The 17905-nt window shown below is 41.7% G+C and overlaps 1 protein-coding gene across 4 annotated transcripts in view; it reads right to left on the bottom strand.

Moving 5' to 3' along the window:
• The window catches only part of CSMD1 (CUB and Sushi multiple domains 1), a 1661506-nt gene that overhangs the window by 830195 nt on the left and 813406 nt on the right, over positions 1-17905 (bottom strand). For all 4 annotated transcript variants that reach the window (XM_067022449.1, XM_067022447.1, XM_067022448.1 and 1 more), the window contains exon 5: positions 4116-4323. In XM_067022449.1, the coding sequence (XP_066878550.1) occupies positions 4116-4323 (208 nt within the window). The remainder of the gene's footprint in view (positions 1-4115; positions 4324-17905) is intronic.

Raw genomic sequence — 17905 nt, 5'->3', positions numbered from 1 at the left:
AAGGCCTTCGGGTTTTATTCCGATGGCCCATGGCTCAGTCACTGAAGGTTGTTAAGAAACTGATGCATTTAAGTAACTTTGGGGGCATATTTTAAACGCATTTATTATCCCTTGTTTTCTTTCCTTCTCTACCCTATACACACACTCCCTGCCATGAAATGGGGTAGATAATTATTCCCAAATACGAGTGCATATTTTGAAGACAGTAAATGCTCTCTTCCTCGTTTCTCGTCAAGACTCTTGATGTTCTCAGGAACACCCCTTTTACCATCATATCTTAATTTAGAAACCTTAGTAACTTAACTCTGAAATAAAATCAATTTTCTGCCTTCTTGATGTTTCCGGAATTAGGAGTTAGATGCTACCCCATCAAATCACTTCAGAAAGTAAGAATGTGTGGCTAGCTTTACTGGTAACGAGGTTTTTAACTGCAGGAAAAAACCGTAATTACTGGACCACGTTGCAAAGACAACCAGGCCTGACAGCTCTCTCTTCAAGGGGGGTATTGATAAGAGGCCAACCTATCTAAAATTAGAACCTGACGAGTTAAAAACAAATTCAGCCTCATCTGATGTACACAGAGTCGATTAGGCTTAAGTGACGACACCCGGGCCGCGTTTAATACACGGATAATTTGGGGACTTTACATCACCCACCATTTTTAGACTGCCTCTGCTGTAGCCATGGCAACCCTTACATAAAACATAGCTGAGTTGGTAATTTCACTCCAAATGAAATGAAAATAAGGCTAATCCTATTATTGTTCTTAACAATTTTCCCAGTAGCTCCTTCTGAGAGTGCCCTTGCCTGTACAGTCTGTCTTTTAAAAATAGATGATTGGAAAATTATACGTGTGTGTGCGCTCTCTCGACTCACAGCCGTTAGCACTGTCCGACTGCTGCTGCCGTGTAACCTCGTGCCTGAAAGGAGGTGCATCCACCTGCACGGCCACTCGGTATTCCTCTTGCAGTTCGGGGCTGGGTAACTCTTTTAATTAAATGTACCAGTTTAGACCATGAAACATTTCAGAGGCCGTCACTTGAAAGTTACAGTTAAATAACAGTCTTTTGAAGATAAGCCCCGTCATGTATTTGTATAAATCTGAGAAGGTAACTCAGGTGATCCTGTGCTGTATTTTAAATGTGCCCGTGTGCGTTTCAGTGATGATTTAGGAAAACCATCTTTTCCTTTTCTGCCTCCGCGGAAGAGCCTTTCTGTTGAATAGGGGTCCTATGCCACGTCAGGATCTTTCTCTTTAGAATCGTGATGAACTCCCAGCGTCACCCCTGACATCGTCCCTGTCGCCCCTGACTTTCCCGACGCAGCGCGGGTGCTAAACGGCTTCGCAAGTGGCCCGGCTACCCTACGGTGTTTGTCTGCCCAAGGCTGGAGGATCCAAAGTGCAGTCCTGAAGCAGAGAAGAGGGAACTTCCTGACGGGCCATTAAGCTCAGACCTGGGTTCTTCCACTGGGGGGGGGGGGGGGGACGGTCTTACGGTAAAAAGAAAACATAGTTTGGGTTCAGGGGCCTTCAGATCCAGCGACAGCTCTGCCAGTGCTCTATCCTTTGTGCCTCTCGGACTCTTCAGCAAAAGAGGAAAAATACACTGGTAACTCCCCTACGGGGCTTCTGTGCCAAGCCATCAGGGAAATGCAAATCATCAGGGGAATGTAACGATACGTACGGCTCTCCATCTGACAATGGCTGTCGAAACAGAGAAATCACGACGAACCAACCAACAGGTAACCCATTTCATCAGACCAGAAGGCACCCGGGGTCAAAGGCCCACGGACAGCTTTTCCATCAACTGCCCCATTCTTCTCAACTGCTGCTGGATCAGTGATCTTGGGGTCCTGGCAAATACGGGGAGATTTGAGACGGCTGGGAAACGCCTTCCAGCCCGCATCCGAACGCCAGGAAGACACAGGGCAAGTTCTCTGTCTGCCACGACAACACCCTCTACGCCACGACTGTGACTTGGCTGCTATCAGGCCCCGCAGGTGGCCGCGGCCTCACCTGGCATTTCCGACGGGGGGCAATTTTAGCAGGTTCAAGACCCCGTCCGAGCACATTTTTCTGAGTCTGGTATTGAAGTAGCAGGGGACCCACGTCGGGGGGAAAGGACCGATGGGAGATAAAACAGAGAGGAGGAGAGGATGCAAAAGAAACCAGCGGGGATGAGAAAAGAAGAAACAGGCAAAACCAAGTCCAGTCACACCGTCTCACTCCTGGGGGCCGCTTACTGAAGACAGGTGAACGGAAGGAGGTCTCCCTGCTCAGGGCGGCCCCACGGCGCGGGGATGCACCGCAAGGCCTTCTGCGAGGCTCTGCGCCCCCGGGACTGGCGTCTCTCTTCGGCCTTCCTATTCTTCTTCCAGACTCGGATATGGACATCGGCGCTTCCTTTCCTACGTAAACGGCATTTGTTTGGCGAAAGCCAACCTCGACTGGGGAGTCTGTCATCGATCGTCCTCCGCTAGGCCTACTTTTTTGTCCCTCCCCCAGCCTGACACCTCCCCATCCAGGCGACACCCATCATCTCTAGAATCTCTCACAAATAAGGCCTTTACCACGAGTCACTGAATTTCTGAGAAACCGTCACCATGTAGTTCTGCATGGCAACGATTTTCTGGAAACCCAAACCAGGTGACTTTAGAGCTAGGAGGGTGTCGCATCTCTGCATCTCCTACAGGGATACACAGAGAAAAGCACCCAGTAGATGTTGAATGAATTCATGTAAAAGCTCATTTAGCATAGCCCCTTTTTATACAAGCAGTTACATGATTGGTCCAAGGTCACAAGGATGGTTTGGGACAGAACCTGGAGCAAAATCCAGGACATTCAGCTTTCAGTTTGGTATCTGTTTCCACTAACTCCGATGTTACAAAAAGGCAGATAGAAGATAACATAATCCGATCCTTGAGTCTTTAACTTGTATAACATGAAATAAGCAAAAGGGTAAGCCTGTCTGATCTAAAAGTATTGCTCAGATCAATGAAATTAAAAACAAAGATCACAGAGGCAGTGGTTATTTTTCTTTTAACTGAAGTAGCATTTAACATAAGAACAATAGAAGTAATGAAAGGAAATGACTGAAACTATAAATATGAATCCTCTGCTTTGAGTTTTGAGTCTTGAAAAATAAAATTCAATGTTGCTAATTGGTTTAAAACATAAAACAGTTCATGACATTTGTCAGGTTTGATATTTTTATCCTGCAGTCTCTGTACTGAAATACAGACTTAAACCTATAGAGATATTCAAGATCATTCAGTTCATCTCCTCCACCAATGCATAAACGGCCAACATTTCCTCTAACCCAGCTTAATTTGAACATACACATTGTCAAGTTTCCTTATTGTTCAAGACCTGAAATAGACAACAGCTGCAGTTTTTAAAATGCTAAGAAATTGAAAAAATAAAACAAAAAAACCAGTTCGACCCGTAACAAATGACATAATTTAAAGTATACCTTAAGTCTTTAAACATTTATTCTTCAAATTCTCCCTTTTCAATTGTACTTATCGACACAGCTAGAGCTGCTCTCACACAAGAAACACCATACCCCAGAGACTGTAATGGATGTGCTCAGGTTTTCTTCTGTGGCCACTAGCACACACACCAGAGACCTGATCAGCAGATGGCCGGCATTATCTATATAGCAGATTAGTATTTATGGTTTGCCTGTGACCCTCATAGGTGGTTATATGACTTGGTACAGCATCTCCAGGGAGGAAAAGACATACACAATCACACATCTGCAGCAGAGGCGACAAATGGCTGGTGACGTGACACTTTTAAATCTCCACTGTCTAAAAATATCTGTTTACACTGAATCAGCTCCAGACCAAATCCAAAACTAGCTTAGCTCACTTAGCCGCCATCTTCCGTGTTGCTTTATAAGAATCCAAAACGAGGACATGATACGTTCCAGTGCCCAAGGCCAGATAACGTCTCCAGCTCCAGATACCAGGACAAAGACATCTTAGAAACTTGGAAATCAGTCACAATATAGATGACATTTTAGCAGGCAAAAGGGCGAGGCAAGGAAAGAACACAGCTTTCTCAAGTCTACTGTGGGAAGTGGTGAGGACGTTTCTTGTCCAGTACTCACCATATGGACGGTGCTTCTGTCCCGCTGATCTCTAAGAAGTCGTATCCTTCTTCGAGTTGAAAGTCAGTGAAGACTAAAGCAATGGTGTCCCCGGGTTCCGCGAGGATGGTCCACGTACAGTCGGCGTTGTTCCCGTACTCTGAAGGGAAGTAGGGGCTGGAGATGCTGCTGCTTGTTCCCCGCAAGGTCCCTCCACAGGCCCCCTCGGCTGCAAAGGACAGAAACAAAGAAAGCGCACTTGAAGATGGCCTCATACACAAGCACCTCCACAAAGCGTCACTCTCGATCAGTGACGCATATTTTCTGAACCCCAAATAGCGACACACAATCTGACAAAGGGTCTCTCCTGGTTAGTTTAGTTCTACAGAAAGACTTAAAAATCTACCCATGACATCGCGTTGTTAACTGAACTGCCACTATGCAAAGAAGTGAAATTGTGTCTTTTCTAAAATCTGGAATGTGCAGTTACCATACACCTGACATCCACAGACAGCTTAACCATATTTTCAAAGGTTTTCTCTGCGTCGTGGAAGACGGAAATAAGTTGGCAACACCGTGAGTCTTAACAGTATGTGGCCATCATTTCTTCATTTTTTTGAGAGCTGGCTTGAAAATCCAGTGATCTTAAAAGAAGCAGTTGCCCTAATCTTTTATGTCCTGCAGAGTCTGGAATGTGCACTTGGTTTTGAATTTCAGGTAAGTTCTTGAATAATATGATAACAGAGACACATCAACTCATAAAAAAGTTCTGAGTAGGAAATAGGTGCACGAAAACTTAACATGGATTATCTTGGAAAAGTGACAAGGAAAAGGTCAGTAACTTAAAATACATTTAGGATACAAATTAGCATTGGAATAAATATTGTTTTGAAGAGACATGGATCCTGTAAATTTTTCCACAGAGTAAAAAATAGATGGTGTTCAATTTATATAATCATCTATTACAAAATGTTACGTACGTAGTAAACTGTATATATACGGTAGATAAATATGTGTGAAATAACACGTTTTAAGACAAGTCTGTAAATACTGTCCCTCCCTTCCTTCTTCCCTATCAGATAATCCTAGCAAACAGTATATACTTGGCCCTCCGTATCTGCACACCCAGCATCCAGAGCTTCTACCAACAGATGAAGAATATCCAAAAAATTCCTAGAAAGTTCCAAACAGCAAAACTTAAGTTTGCTGCATGCCCACAACTACTGACATAGTATTTTCATTGTGCTAGGTATTATAAGTATTCTAGAAATCATTTAAAGTATACAGGAGGATGTGTGTAGGTTATACGCAAATACAATGCCATTTTATGTAAAGGACTTGAGCGTCCAAAGACTTTGTTATCTGCAGGGGAACCTGGAAGCGATCTCCTGTGGATACCAAGGGACAATGGTATTTAACAATCAGAGGCATCAGCGTTACAATCAGAGTGACAGACAAAGTCAGCCTGTTACCAAGATGGGAAATTTGCCTTTGGCAGCCTGTGGGACTAGACAGACGAGATCGCTTGGAACAGATATTTACATTGGCTACTGAATAAATAACTGTGTATATAAGCATATCACTCTTATATATAAGAAGTTTATACACACACACACACACACACAGAGACATATATAAACTTAAAAGTTTTCAAATCCAATGCTGTGGTTAGGTGCTTAAATGAAATATATGAAACATGACAGCAAAGACTGCGTAAGTGGTTTGTAATTCAGCTGCCGGCAAACAGCTCCCCTTCCCCAGTGTTAGAGGACAAACACTCATATCAAATTACTCTGGATTTTTGAAACTGTAACCTATGCACTGAAGCATTATCTATGATTTAAAAGACCTTGAAACAGGTATGTTTGTGCGCATAATACACTATAACCATAAAGTAAGAGTGAAGAGGATAAGAAGCATACTGGCTTCTCTGGGAAAATACCTTGGTGGCCTTGACCGAACAGAGGTGATACTAAACCTATCTGACAGGAGTATGTATGCACAGGTACCAAACATCAGCCACGGACCTTGGCTGTAGCTCTAGGGCAGGGCCCTGGAGTTCCTCCCCTGCAGCCTTTCTCCCTCTGGTCGCTCAACTGTCGGAAGATCTGAGGACCTGTAGGAGGTGTCGACTGAGCTGGGGTGACACCGTGTTTCCAGGGACTCCAGGAAGTGGCTATCTATTACCCGGTACAGGAATATTTTATCAGCTGACAGAGCTGTGCTGGTATCTGCAAGCTGATATCAGCACGGATCTCTCAGCAACACAGCTACCTTCTGTTTAAAAGGGTGGTAGAACTGGATAGCCTCCAGTGTCACTTCCTTTGATCCAATGACTCTAAGAGTTTAGACCCTAAGGATCTAGATTTTCCCCGGACTTCAGTTGAGGGCTCGAGCAGGTCACGGAGGACCACGCTTGGGCGGCCCAGCCAGTGAGCTCTGTACTCACTAAGTCCAGAGGAGCCTGCGGTGCCCCAGCACAGGCGCAGCCAAGCGGTGCGATTTTACGGCTCCTCTGTTGGGACTAGGAGTAGATTGTATGAGGAAGACAGAAAGAATAGAAAATGAAACTAAAGAGAAAGAAGATAAAGAAGTTGGCAGAGAACGAAAACTATAATTCTTCCAAGGCTGCAATCACCACCGTGTTTTCTCTGGTAGATATTTTAATGACCACAGAACATTTTTAAATGAGTTACAGCTAGAATTATGTCAGGCTAAACAGATGCAGGATGTATTATAATTCTTAACGCAGCATTTCAAATCAAATATTACAGAACACTATCAGGTAGTCCGAATGATGATATCTTCTTTGATAAGTAAGCACACAAAACAAAACAAAAATAATTCATACCACTCGTTGGATAATAAACTTAACAGAGAACTGTGGCGAGTGAGGTAACGTGTGTGTATGCGTGTTTGAATATGTCTGTGTGTGTCTGAAAGCAACTGCAGTGGTGCTTCACATGTTTTTCCAACGAAACATTTTAACAGTTTGAGCTTCTTCCCCAGTTTTGTAAGATAATTTGTTTTCCAAACTATAACATTTTACACATCTAAAATGTAATCGCACGCGAGGAAGGGTAACATAAGCCCCGTCTGAGACTGGGAAATACACTCAGGAATAACCCAGAAACAGTGAGGGATGGAATGTGGTGAATAAATGCTCCGCCTTCTCTCCCCCTTGGTGGGGAAATTTTAAACTGTAACTTACATGGAGTATCAGATAAGCCCCAGAGAGACTTAGTACCAATTCCCACAAGACCAACCCTATTAAAACACACCTCAATAGCATTCTTCACTTCCCTGCCTTACTTCCTCACTAGTTCACTTTGCTTCCTGAATCACCTCCCAAATACATTAGCTGCACTAAGTCTGGATCTCAGAGTCGACTCTCGTGGGACTGAGGCTAGGAAAATAGAGGTGTCACGGTACTTGATAGGACCACAGGGAGCCCAGATATTTGGTTAAACATTATTCGAGTGTGTCTGTGAGGGTGAAGACCTGAATAAAACAAAAACAAAAGGTGGATTAAGAGAGAATTCACTCTCTTGGATTGACTGCCTTCACACGTGGACTCGGACGGGAACTTACACCCCTGTCTCCCCTGGATCCAGCTTGCTGACTGCAAGTGTTAAGACTCAGCCTCCAAATCCAATGAACCCAGTCCTCTAATAAATCTCTTTATATTTCTCAAAGTCTCCAAAAGAAAAACCCCTCAAAATCATGTATGATATTTTACTTACTTTTGTATCTCACCATATATGGTTGTGAAAGTGCCCAATAAAAAAATACTGACGATAACTGAACTTTACTAGAGCAACTGCTGGTATCTGGACGGACCTGCGGATGAAGCTGACACTTTATGACCTTAGCCTTAGGCTAAGGCGATGGGTTACATCAGCTGGTCTTTACAGCATTATGCAATAGACTACTGTGGTTCAATATGTGTTTATTGATTTTGCTTTTGTTGTCATTTGTAATAGTAAGACTAGTATAGCAGTAGCAGTAGTAGCGACAGTTCAGAGTTCAGAGATAAAAATCTCTCAATCTAAAGGCCCCAAGGAACATAGAGACACGGTATCATATATCCCTGTCCTAATTTTTAACTACATCACCAATTTCCAAGGGAAAATTCTGAAAATCTGAGATATCCACAATCATAACATATTCACTCATATCTCTTTTTCAGTTATCTACTCGGGAAATGTACATGAATGAAGACCTTGAATTTTCTAGGAGGTCCCTACACCTCACTACTACAGGTGTCTCCAATAATAAAGAGCAGCAAGGAGAAAGCAAATTCCTTTTTAAAGTTATTATAAAGAGAAAACACTGAGATCATGCTTCTCAACCTCTCCACCGCTGACATTTGGGGCCAAATAAGTCTTTGTTCTGAGAGGCTGTCCTTTGCATCGTGGAAGGTTTAGCAGCGTCCTACCCTGTAGCCACTAATTGCCAAGATTGTCGCCCCCACTGTGACGGCCACAAATGTCTCCAGACATTGCCAACTGTTCTGTGGGGACAGAATTGCCCCTCATTGAGAATCAAGTATTTAGATGAATTTAATCAGTGCTTTTCCCAGTTCTTTTCACTGGTATTATACAGATCCTTCTAAACAAGAGGAATTAAAACCATATTGAAATGCTGTGTAGTAGTCTTTCTTTGAGTCAAGATAAATCATTGATTAGATATTTGACCTAGTTAAACTTATTAAAACATAGGAAGACTATAAATATTTCCCCTTAGATAATATGTTTATTTAAAGTAATTTAAAAGAATTCGAGTTACTGCAATAGTATTTGAAAGTACTCTCATTTTGGTACACTTTACACAGTTCTTTGATAAAGAAATTAATTAGGAAATAGCTATTAAATGTTCCAAACTAAAATATGTTATCTCTTTAGAAAAACCAAAAAAATCAGTATAGATATAATAAATTTATTGTTGTTTTTATTTAACATATCTCTAACACTAGGATTAGTATTTTGATGGAAAATATGTGTGTGACAAATGTAATTTAAATTATTTTATATGACAAATTATATTTTTAGATACATAAGTTTAAAATTTCTCAGATATGCTTTCACAAGGCAGGCCTCACTGGTTATAAATCGGTAACATTGCAAAAACATAGTAACTAAACGATTTAACACATTTTCTCTAATTATTCATAAATAAAATACTAAAAACAAATGCTTTACTTGAAAATTAGATATAGAGGTTTCAAAACTAGACATCATTAGCTAGATTTATATATATATATATATATATATATATACATAAAAAATATATATATTATACATAATGGCCACAGACCTCTGGAATCATCTCTTAATGCTGTTTACACACATACACACATACACTTACAAGCACACACACAATAGTACTGCAAACTAAATGATCTTCTTACTTTCATCTTTTCTCTGGAATCTGTTTCACTCAAATTAACCAGACTGATCCTTTTAAAACTTAACTTGAATCTTAAAAATTTCCACTCAAAACTGTCAAACTTTCCGTAACCCCCCCTCGGAATAAAATCAAACCCGACCAGGACCTGAGAAGCCCTAGGTTATCTGACCCAATGCCCCCATGTCACGCCCACTTTGCCTGGCCTCTGTCCAGCCCACCTCTCCTCATCCCCCCTCTAACCATAGCCTGCTGGGACCACAGCCAAGTGTGTCCCTGCCCTAGGGCCTCTGCACTGACTGTCCTGCCTTCCGGTCTGTTCATTAGCCCCCTTCCTGGGTCCACCTTCTCTGACCACTGTGTATGAACTGGCATCTACTCTGGACCCCTCCCTGTCTCCTCATCTTGCTCTGTTACTTCTTAGCACTTTGCTGAGGACAAAGCACTGAGCCATAAGCTTTATGAGCTTTTGCCTTTGCACAGGTCTGCTATTCCTAGTAGGCAGCCTGGAACTCAGTGAAGTTTCTCCCCCCCCCCAACCCCGCCTCATTGTGTGAATGACTCAGCATTTCCTGTACATATACCAGTTACCTGGAGCCTATACGCAGTCACCTTCAGTAGAAAAATGGGACTACGGTAATATATATTTCTGGGCCTCAGCATGGCATCAAACTATATCATTTCTAAGAGTAGAAACAGAAAAGTTAATTTATTTATAGAAATAGGAGGCATTTTCAAGCATGAAGTTTAAAAAACTAATACTACTAAAAACAACAGCAAGCCTCTAAGTAGAGAGGTATTTCAGACCAAAATTAATTGCCAAGAAGAAAGTTTCACCATGGTAGCAGTCCAGGAGGATTTTAGTTGACTGCTTGTTTTGCTTTGTTTGTTTTCATCAAGTAGCTAAGCCACAAGTCCAGAAATATTATTTTTATTCTTAGCAGAGCAGTGGGGAAATTTCAAGAAGAATTAAAGCCAAGGCAGGCAGAGAAAGCAAAATAATCACAGCAAAACATTAAGAAAGGGAGATTTATGAACAATCTTCCCGGAAACTGAAGAATTATTTCAAGCTCCGTAAACATCTGATGTAAACTTAAAAACCACATATAAAAAGTAAAATGTATTAAAAAAAAAAAGTAACCATTAAAATAAACTAAATAATTCTGGCCGATATCTAAATAATAGTTATACGAACATAATGTAAGCTTCTTTTATCTTTCGTACTGTTCACAGCAGTACAAATGTATCAAAAATTTTACTTTAACATTAATTTCGCTCTATCCAGAGCAATTTTCTGTCTGGAAGCTAAAAAACTGCGGGGATCTAATTAAGTAAATGCTATTGAGAATTCCATCATCTCCCCCCATACACCTTTTTTTACACATTATGCAGAAAGAAAAAGAAGATAGGTTCGAAACTACCAGGTAAATACTTGACTGCAAAAAGCAGCACACAAAATATTTCTTAATAAAATGATGCATATAAGATTTGAGTCACTTCACTCTATATTTTAAAAATTGTGCTCCTAGGACATCCACATATAGGAGTCACAGGTTACAAGCAGCAAACAAAGCCAAGTGGTTGGGCTTTGTTCCCACACCAAATGTCTATCAGAGCAATTATTTCTGTAAATCCGTGTCCTATACTGAATTTTCAAAAAATCTTGCATTTGGAAAAAAAAAACATTCTACAGCTTAAAGGAGTTTGAATGCCATCAAGTTAATTCAAGAAGCAGATAAGGTTATTAATAAAAGATGTCTTTGAACCTACTGATTTCTGTAAGTGGGGAAAATCATTCTAACTGTAAGCAGAAATCAGAGTGTACTATTTCCCCTAAGGGATTTCAAAACTTTAAAAAATTTTCATCCTAAACTGTAAAAAATTATTATAAGTGTTGCCTGGGTATAAATGCTGCTAGGAATGTATCTTAAGGGCATGATTCAAAATACAGAATAAGACATTATTTAGAGACATACTTTGCCATATTTATCATAAAAGAAAAACTGAAACCAACTAAATGTCTAACAACAGATAAATCATTAAATAAAGTATGTTGCACCCAAACCAAACCATGCAGTGTTTACAGAGCATTTGTAACATTGCTCCAACACATTCCTAACCTAGAATATTGAATTTATAAAATGCAGGGTATACGATGGGTTGTAGAGTTTCTTCTCAATTTAAAAAATTGTATGAAAAACATCCAGGAAAGAAAAAAGAAATGCACACACATGTATAATGTTCAATGTCTAATACTAGACAGTATTCTCAAATATACCTTCCCTAGGGCTGTGGAGAATATTGGTACGTACAAGTCAGACTGTCTGGGTTTGAATCCAGGTTTTCCCACTTTTGTGTCACAAGTTCTCTTCTCTGGGCCTCAGTTTGGTTATTTATAAATGAAGATAATAATGGCATCTATTCACAGGGTGGCTGTGAAGGTTAAACAGATCAACAGCTGTAAAGTGCTCAGAACAATATGCCGGCAAACACTAAGGACTCAGTAAAAATAGCTATTATTATTTTCTCCAATTTGGCATGCAGTGATCACTCAATGAGAGTTTGTTTAATTATTTTGACCATTTTATCACTGCTTTGAGTAAAACTGCCCTTTCCAAGTCTACACACTGTTTTCACCAGGAGTTTAGCCGCTGCTTCAGAAGGAGAGAGTCACGCAGAGCCCAGTAACCAGGAGGCAGCCTCCTTCCCCTGGTATCCACTCCTCCAGGGGCTGGAATGAAAGGGGGCCCAGATCTTTTGCTACTCTTCTTGTAGCCTCACCATCACCTATGTTACACCTGAGACCATCAGGAGATTAACCTCTTACATCCTTCATCCTGAGGGACTGAAGACACTGGAAGAAACGCTGGTCTCCTAGGTCACCCCTCATCCCCTCAGAGCCTCATTCGCTCCAAGATCTACAAAGCTCACGTGTCTGACCCCTACCTCTCCCACGCTCTTAAAACCCTTCTGCTGGGTCCTCTGAAACTCGAGGTCAACTATCAGCAAAACTTCCTGCGTCTCGGCCACTTCTGAGGCATCTCCTCACTTCTTTCTCATGGAAGCCGGCTGTCCTCCGAGAATGCTGCAACAGGAAATCCTCCTCAAGGTCAACGTCCAGCCTCCATAGCCCAAGTACGACTGTCCCTAGAGCTGGACTACATGCCCACCAACACGCATCTCATTCCGACTTCTGGACGACGTTTGTTCTTTCCCCAGCGTGGAGTCTCTCGTCCTCAGAATCCAATACCTTCTTCCCTGGAATCATCGGCAACACCCTTTGGGCAGCCCCATTAGTCCTTGCAGATTTTTACTTCTGGGGCACTATCAGCTTCTCCAGCTCTACGTTTGTCTTGACTCTTGCTGGTTTTGGTATCGAGTTAGATCATCTTCTGAATATTGGCCTCTCAGTTCATTCGGCCCCTCTTCCAAAAACCTAACCCGACACAGTCATTCATTCCCATTATCACCCTTCATCTTCTCGATACCAATAAATGATCATTTTCCAGAGCTGCAATGTGGGGTGTCCCATTCTCAGACCTCCACTTTCTGTATTTCCAGGTCACTGCCTCAAATACCTTCACTTCGACAATTCTTTGACACCGATAGACCTACAGTTCCCTGATCCTGATGTTTTTTCACTTCCTTCCCCTCAGGCCCCTCATGTCCCCACTTATCCCCTTGCCATCCTCAGATTTCATGGCCATCATTTCAGTCACTCCCTTGTGTCTCTGCCATAACTCCACTGTCAACACCTTAGACTCAAATCTGGGCAAATCCACATTTTCTCCCATGGTAAACATGGCTGGAGAAAAACCCAAAACAAAAATACACTGATGGGTCTAACTTCAAATTAAGGACCACATCCAAGTTGGCTTTCAATGATGACATTCCTACTTTGTTCCCTTCAACCATCATTCAGTCCTCTTTCGGGGGGAATGACCATTTTGTACCCTCTTCCTCATCCACCCGCCAGCATCCCCTACCACATCCTTAAGACTACACAGTGATTTTCTTTCCTATTTCCCTAAGAAAATAGAAGCAATCCAAAGAGAAATTTTTCAATCTATTGACACCATATTTGATCACCTATCTGCTTTTCTGCTCATAAAATTGCCTTCCTTTATGAATGGTAAACGTTCTTAACCTCAGGTTCATGCTGTCTGTGCTCTCGCTTTCATCCCTGAACAAGTTTCTAAGCCAAACCTCCCAACAAATGATCATTTACCCTTTTTATTGGAGAACTGCTCTCAGCACACAAACATGTTATAATTTTCCCCATTCAAAAATGTTTTTTAAAAAGCAACTATCTTTTGATTCCCCATCTGTTTTCCAGACTCCATATCCACCTTTAACTTTATTTATAAAAATCCCTTTCCCAGCAACACATCTCAAGAAATGTATATAATTGCAATCTTTAATTTCTTCCCATCCTCTAGTGAACCCACTTGAGTCAGGATTTTGTCCTCACTGGTCCACAAGAACTGCTCTTCTCACATCAGCCACACCAACAAATCCAATGGTCAGTTCTCAGTTCTTATCTTATACAAGCACTCAACAACATCGCACAGTTATCCAACCCCTCCTCCTTGAAGGACTTTTCTCAATATACTTTTAAAAGTTTCTTTTAGCTTGAAATAACTGCAAATTCATAAGAAGTTGCAAAAATAGTCCAGGGCGATTCTGTGTACCCGTCTTCCATTTTCCACCAATGATTACATCATACAAAGGTATAGTATAGGGCTTCCCTGGTGGCGCAGTGGTTGAGAGTCTGCCTGCCAATGCAGGGGACACGGGTTCGCACCCTGGTCTGGGAAGATCCCACGTGCCGTGGAGCGGCTGGGCCCGTGAGCCAGAACTACTGAGCCTGCGCGTCCGGAGCCTGTGCCCCGCAACAGGAGAGGCCGCGATAGTGAGAGGCCCGCGCACCGCGATGAAGAGTGGCCCCCGCTCGCCGCAACTGGAGAAAGCCCTCGCACAGAAACAAAGACCCAACACAGCCAAAAATAAATAAATAAATAAATTAATTAATTAAAAAAAAAAAGTATCAGAAAAGTTTAAAAAAAAAAAAAGGTATAGTATAGCAACAAAATTTTTAAAAAATGACACTAGTACAATGTGTGCATATGCTTTTATTCACTACTACTTTATATACTAGACACATGGATGCCTCTAATCTTATTGACCATTTCTTCTCAATCTCCTCATTGTTTTGATTCCCAATCCTTAGTGTAGGGCCCAGTATTCAGTATTTGGACCTCTTTTCTTCCTCACTGCATTTACTACCTGGGTGATCTCATCTAGTTTCAGTTATGTGGATGTAAATACGGTATACATGGTGACAGTTCTCAAATTTGTAGTTCAATTGCAGATCTCTCTTGAACTTCAGTGTTTTGAACCCACCTGCCAACCTGGCATATCCACATGGACGTCTAAATAGCATTCCAGACTTACTCACCCCCAAATCATATTCTTGACCTTTCCTTTTCCAAACCTGAAATTCCCTAGCTTTCTCCCTTTCAGTAAATGGGAACCCCATTCTTCCAGTGGCTTAGAGAAAAATGGTGTCATCCGTGACTCTCCTATTTCTCTCATGTCCTGTAACCACTGCGTCGTAAAATTCTACTGGCTCTTTCTTTAAACTGTGTTCTTTTTTGCTTGTTTGTTTGTTTTGTTTTTATAGCAGCTTTATTCATAATTGCTAAAACCTGGAAGCAACCTTCAATAGATTAACGGATAAACAAACTCTGTTGCATTTACATAATGGGATATTATTCAGAAAACTAAGGAATTGAACTACCAAACTAGAAAAAGACACGGAATAGCCTTAAATGCATATTGCGAAGAGAAAGAAGCCAATCTGAAAAGGCTACATACTGTATGGCTTCAACTGTAGGACATTCTGAAAAGGTAAAACTATAGGGACAGAAAAAAGATCAGGGGTTACCAGGGTTTCTGGTGGAGGGAGAGGCGAGCACGTGGAACACAGAGGATTTGAAGGGCAGTGAAGCCATTCTACATGATACTGTAATGGTGGATATATGGCATTATGCATTTGTCAAAGTGCATCGATATCATTTCATCAGTTGTAACAAAGGTACCACACTAATGTAAGATGTTAAGAATAGGAGAGACTGTGCAGGGGGCAGAGGAATTAGTATATAGGAACGCTCTCTAGTTCTTGCTCAAGTTTTCTGTAATCTTAAAACTGCTCGAAAAAATGAAGTCTATAAGTTTTGCTTTTTTTTTTAAATGCAGTGTTAAAGAATAAGAATGATAGGATAAAGAATGCCCTCGGTCAGAGGCGGGAGGGAATCTACCATCCAGTAGGTCTTCAGAGAAGTCTCTCAGAAAAGTTGACCCTTCTAAGCTGTCTTTTTTTTTTTTTAAACATCTTTATTGGAGTATAATTGCTTTACAATGGTGTGTTAGTTTCTGCTTTCTAACAAAGTGAATCAGTTATACATATGTTCCCATATCTCTTCCCTCTTGCGTCTCCCTCCCTCCCACCCTCCCTATCCCACCCCTCTAGGTGGTCACAAAGCACAGAGGTGATCTCCCTGTGCTATGTGGCTGCTTCCCACTAGCTATCTATTTTACAGTTGGTAGTGTATATATGTCCATGCCACTCTCTCACTTCGTCCCAGCTTACCCTTCCCCCTCCCCATATCGTCAAGTCCATGCTCTAGTAGGTCTGTGTTTTATTCCCATCCTACCCCTAGTCTCTTCATGACATTTTTTTTCTTAGATTCCATATATATGTGTTAGCATACGATACTTGTTTTTCTCTTTCTGACTTACTTCACTCTGTATGACAGACTCTAGGTCCAACCACCTCACTACAAATAACTCAATTTCGTTTCTTTTTATGGCTGAGTAACATTCCATTGTATATATGTGCCACATCTTCTTTATCCATTCATCTGTCGATGGACACTTAGGTTGCTTCCATGCCCTGGCTATCGTAAATAGAGCTGCAATGAACATTTTGGTACATGACTCTTTTTGAATGATGGTTTCCTCAGGGTATATGCCCAGTAGTGGGATTGCTGGGTCGTATGGTAGTTCTATTTGTAGATTTTTAAGGAACCTCCATACTGTTCTCCATAGTGGCTGTATCAATTAGGATACCATAAACAAGACCAAATGACAACCCTCAGAATGGGAGAAAATAGTTACAAATAAAGCAACTGAGAAAGGATTCATCTCCAAAATTTATAAGCAACTCATGCAGCTCAATACCAAAGAAACAAACAACCCAATCCAAAAATGGGCAGAAGACCTAAATAGACATCTCTCCAAAAAAGATATCCAGATGGCCAACAAACACATGAAAGAACACTCAACATCATTAATCATTAGAGAAATGCAAATCAAAACTACAATGAGATGTCATCTCACACCGGCCAGAATGGCCATCATCAGAAACTCTAGAAACAATAAATGCTGGAGAGGGTGTGGAGAAAAGGGAACCCTCCTGCACTGCTGGTGGGAATGTAAACTAAGCTGTATTCTTAACCCAAATGCATTTTGCAGCCTTCCCTTCTCCTACTGTCTCTCAACATGACATCATCTCTCACCTTGAAGACTGCAGTGGCTTCCTAACAGGTTTTCCCACTTTGCCCTTCCCACCATATATTCTTTGCTCAACAGAGCAGCCAGCGTAAGGCTCTTACGTTCAAAATGAGATCATGACACTTCTCTTGTCAAAACCCTCCAGTGTCTTCCCACGTTGCTCAGAATAGAAGCCAAAGTCTGTATGATGGTCCACGGGGCTCCCAGGATCTTTCGACGCCCCTCCTCTCTGACCTTTTCTCCCAGACGCACGCCACTGTCCGGTCTGCTCCATCACACTGGCTGCTGCATTAGTCTCCACTCACCCCGGGGTCACTCAGGATCAAAACCCTGGCTGTTTCCTTGATCTGGACCAGGCTCTTGACATTCTCATACAGTTTAATCTCTCACCTCTACGAGGGGTCCAAGTAATGCTGGTTTGGCAAAGGTAGTGGTTTCCCAGGACATGGGGCTTCCGGTGCTAAAACCAGGACAGTCCAGGGCAAACCAAGCAACTGGTCACCACAGCTCAATCAAATGTCACTGTCTTAGTGACAGCGTCTGCGAACGCGCACTACGATTGGATATGTGACATATTTATTTGTTTTTACTCATTTTTTTTCGATTTATGTGGTCTACCTCTACGCATTAAGATGTTCTCATGGCGGTTGGCATTTTTCTTGTTTTGTTCACTTTGTAGCCCCAGCGAAAAACGAATGTAAGCAAACTACAGCCTGTGGGCTACATACAACCCAGTATCTGTTATTGTAAATAGAGTTATACTGGAAACAGCCATGTCTATTTGTTTAGGTAGCGTCTATGGAGACTTTTGCTCTAAAATGACTGACTAC

The sequence above is a fragment of the Kogia breviceps genome, chromosome 20 (assembly GCF_026419965.1).
Source record: "Kogia breviceps isolate mKogBre1 chromosome 20, mKogBre1 haplotype 1, whole genome shotgun sequence".
Classification (NCBI taxonomy): domain Eukaryota; kingdom Metazoa; phylum Chordata; class Mammalia; order Artiodactyla; family Physeteridae; genus Kogia; species Kogia breviceps.
The sequence above is the reverse complement of the archived record's forward strand: the minus strand, read 5'-3'. Positions and strand labels throughout refer to the sequence as shown.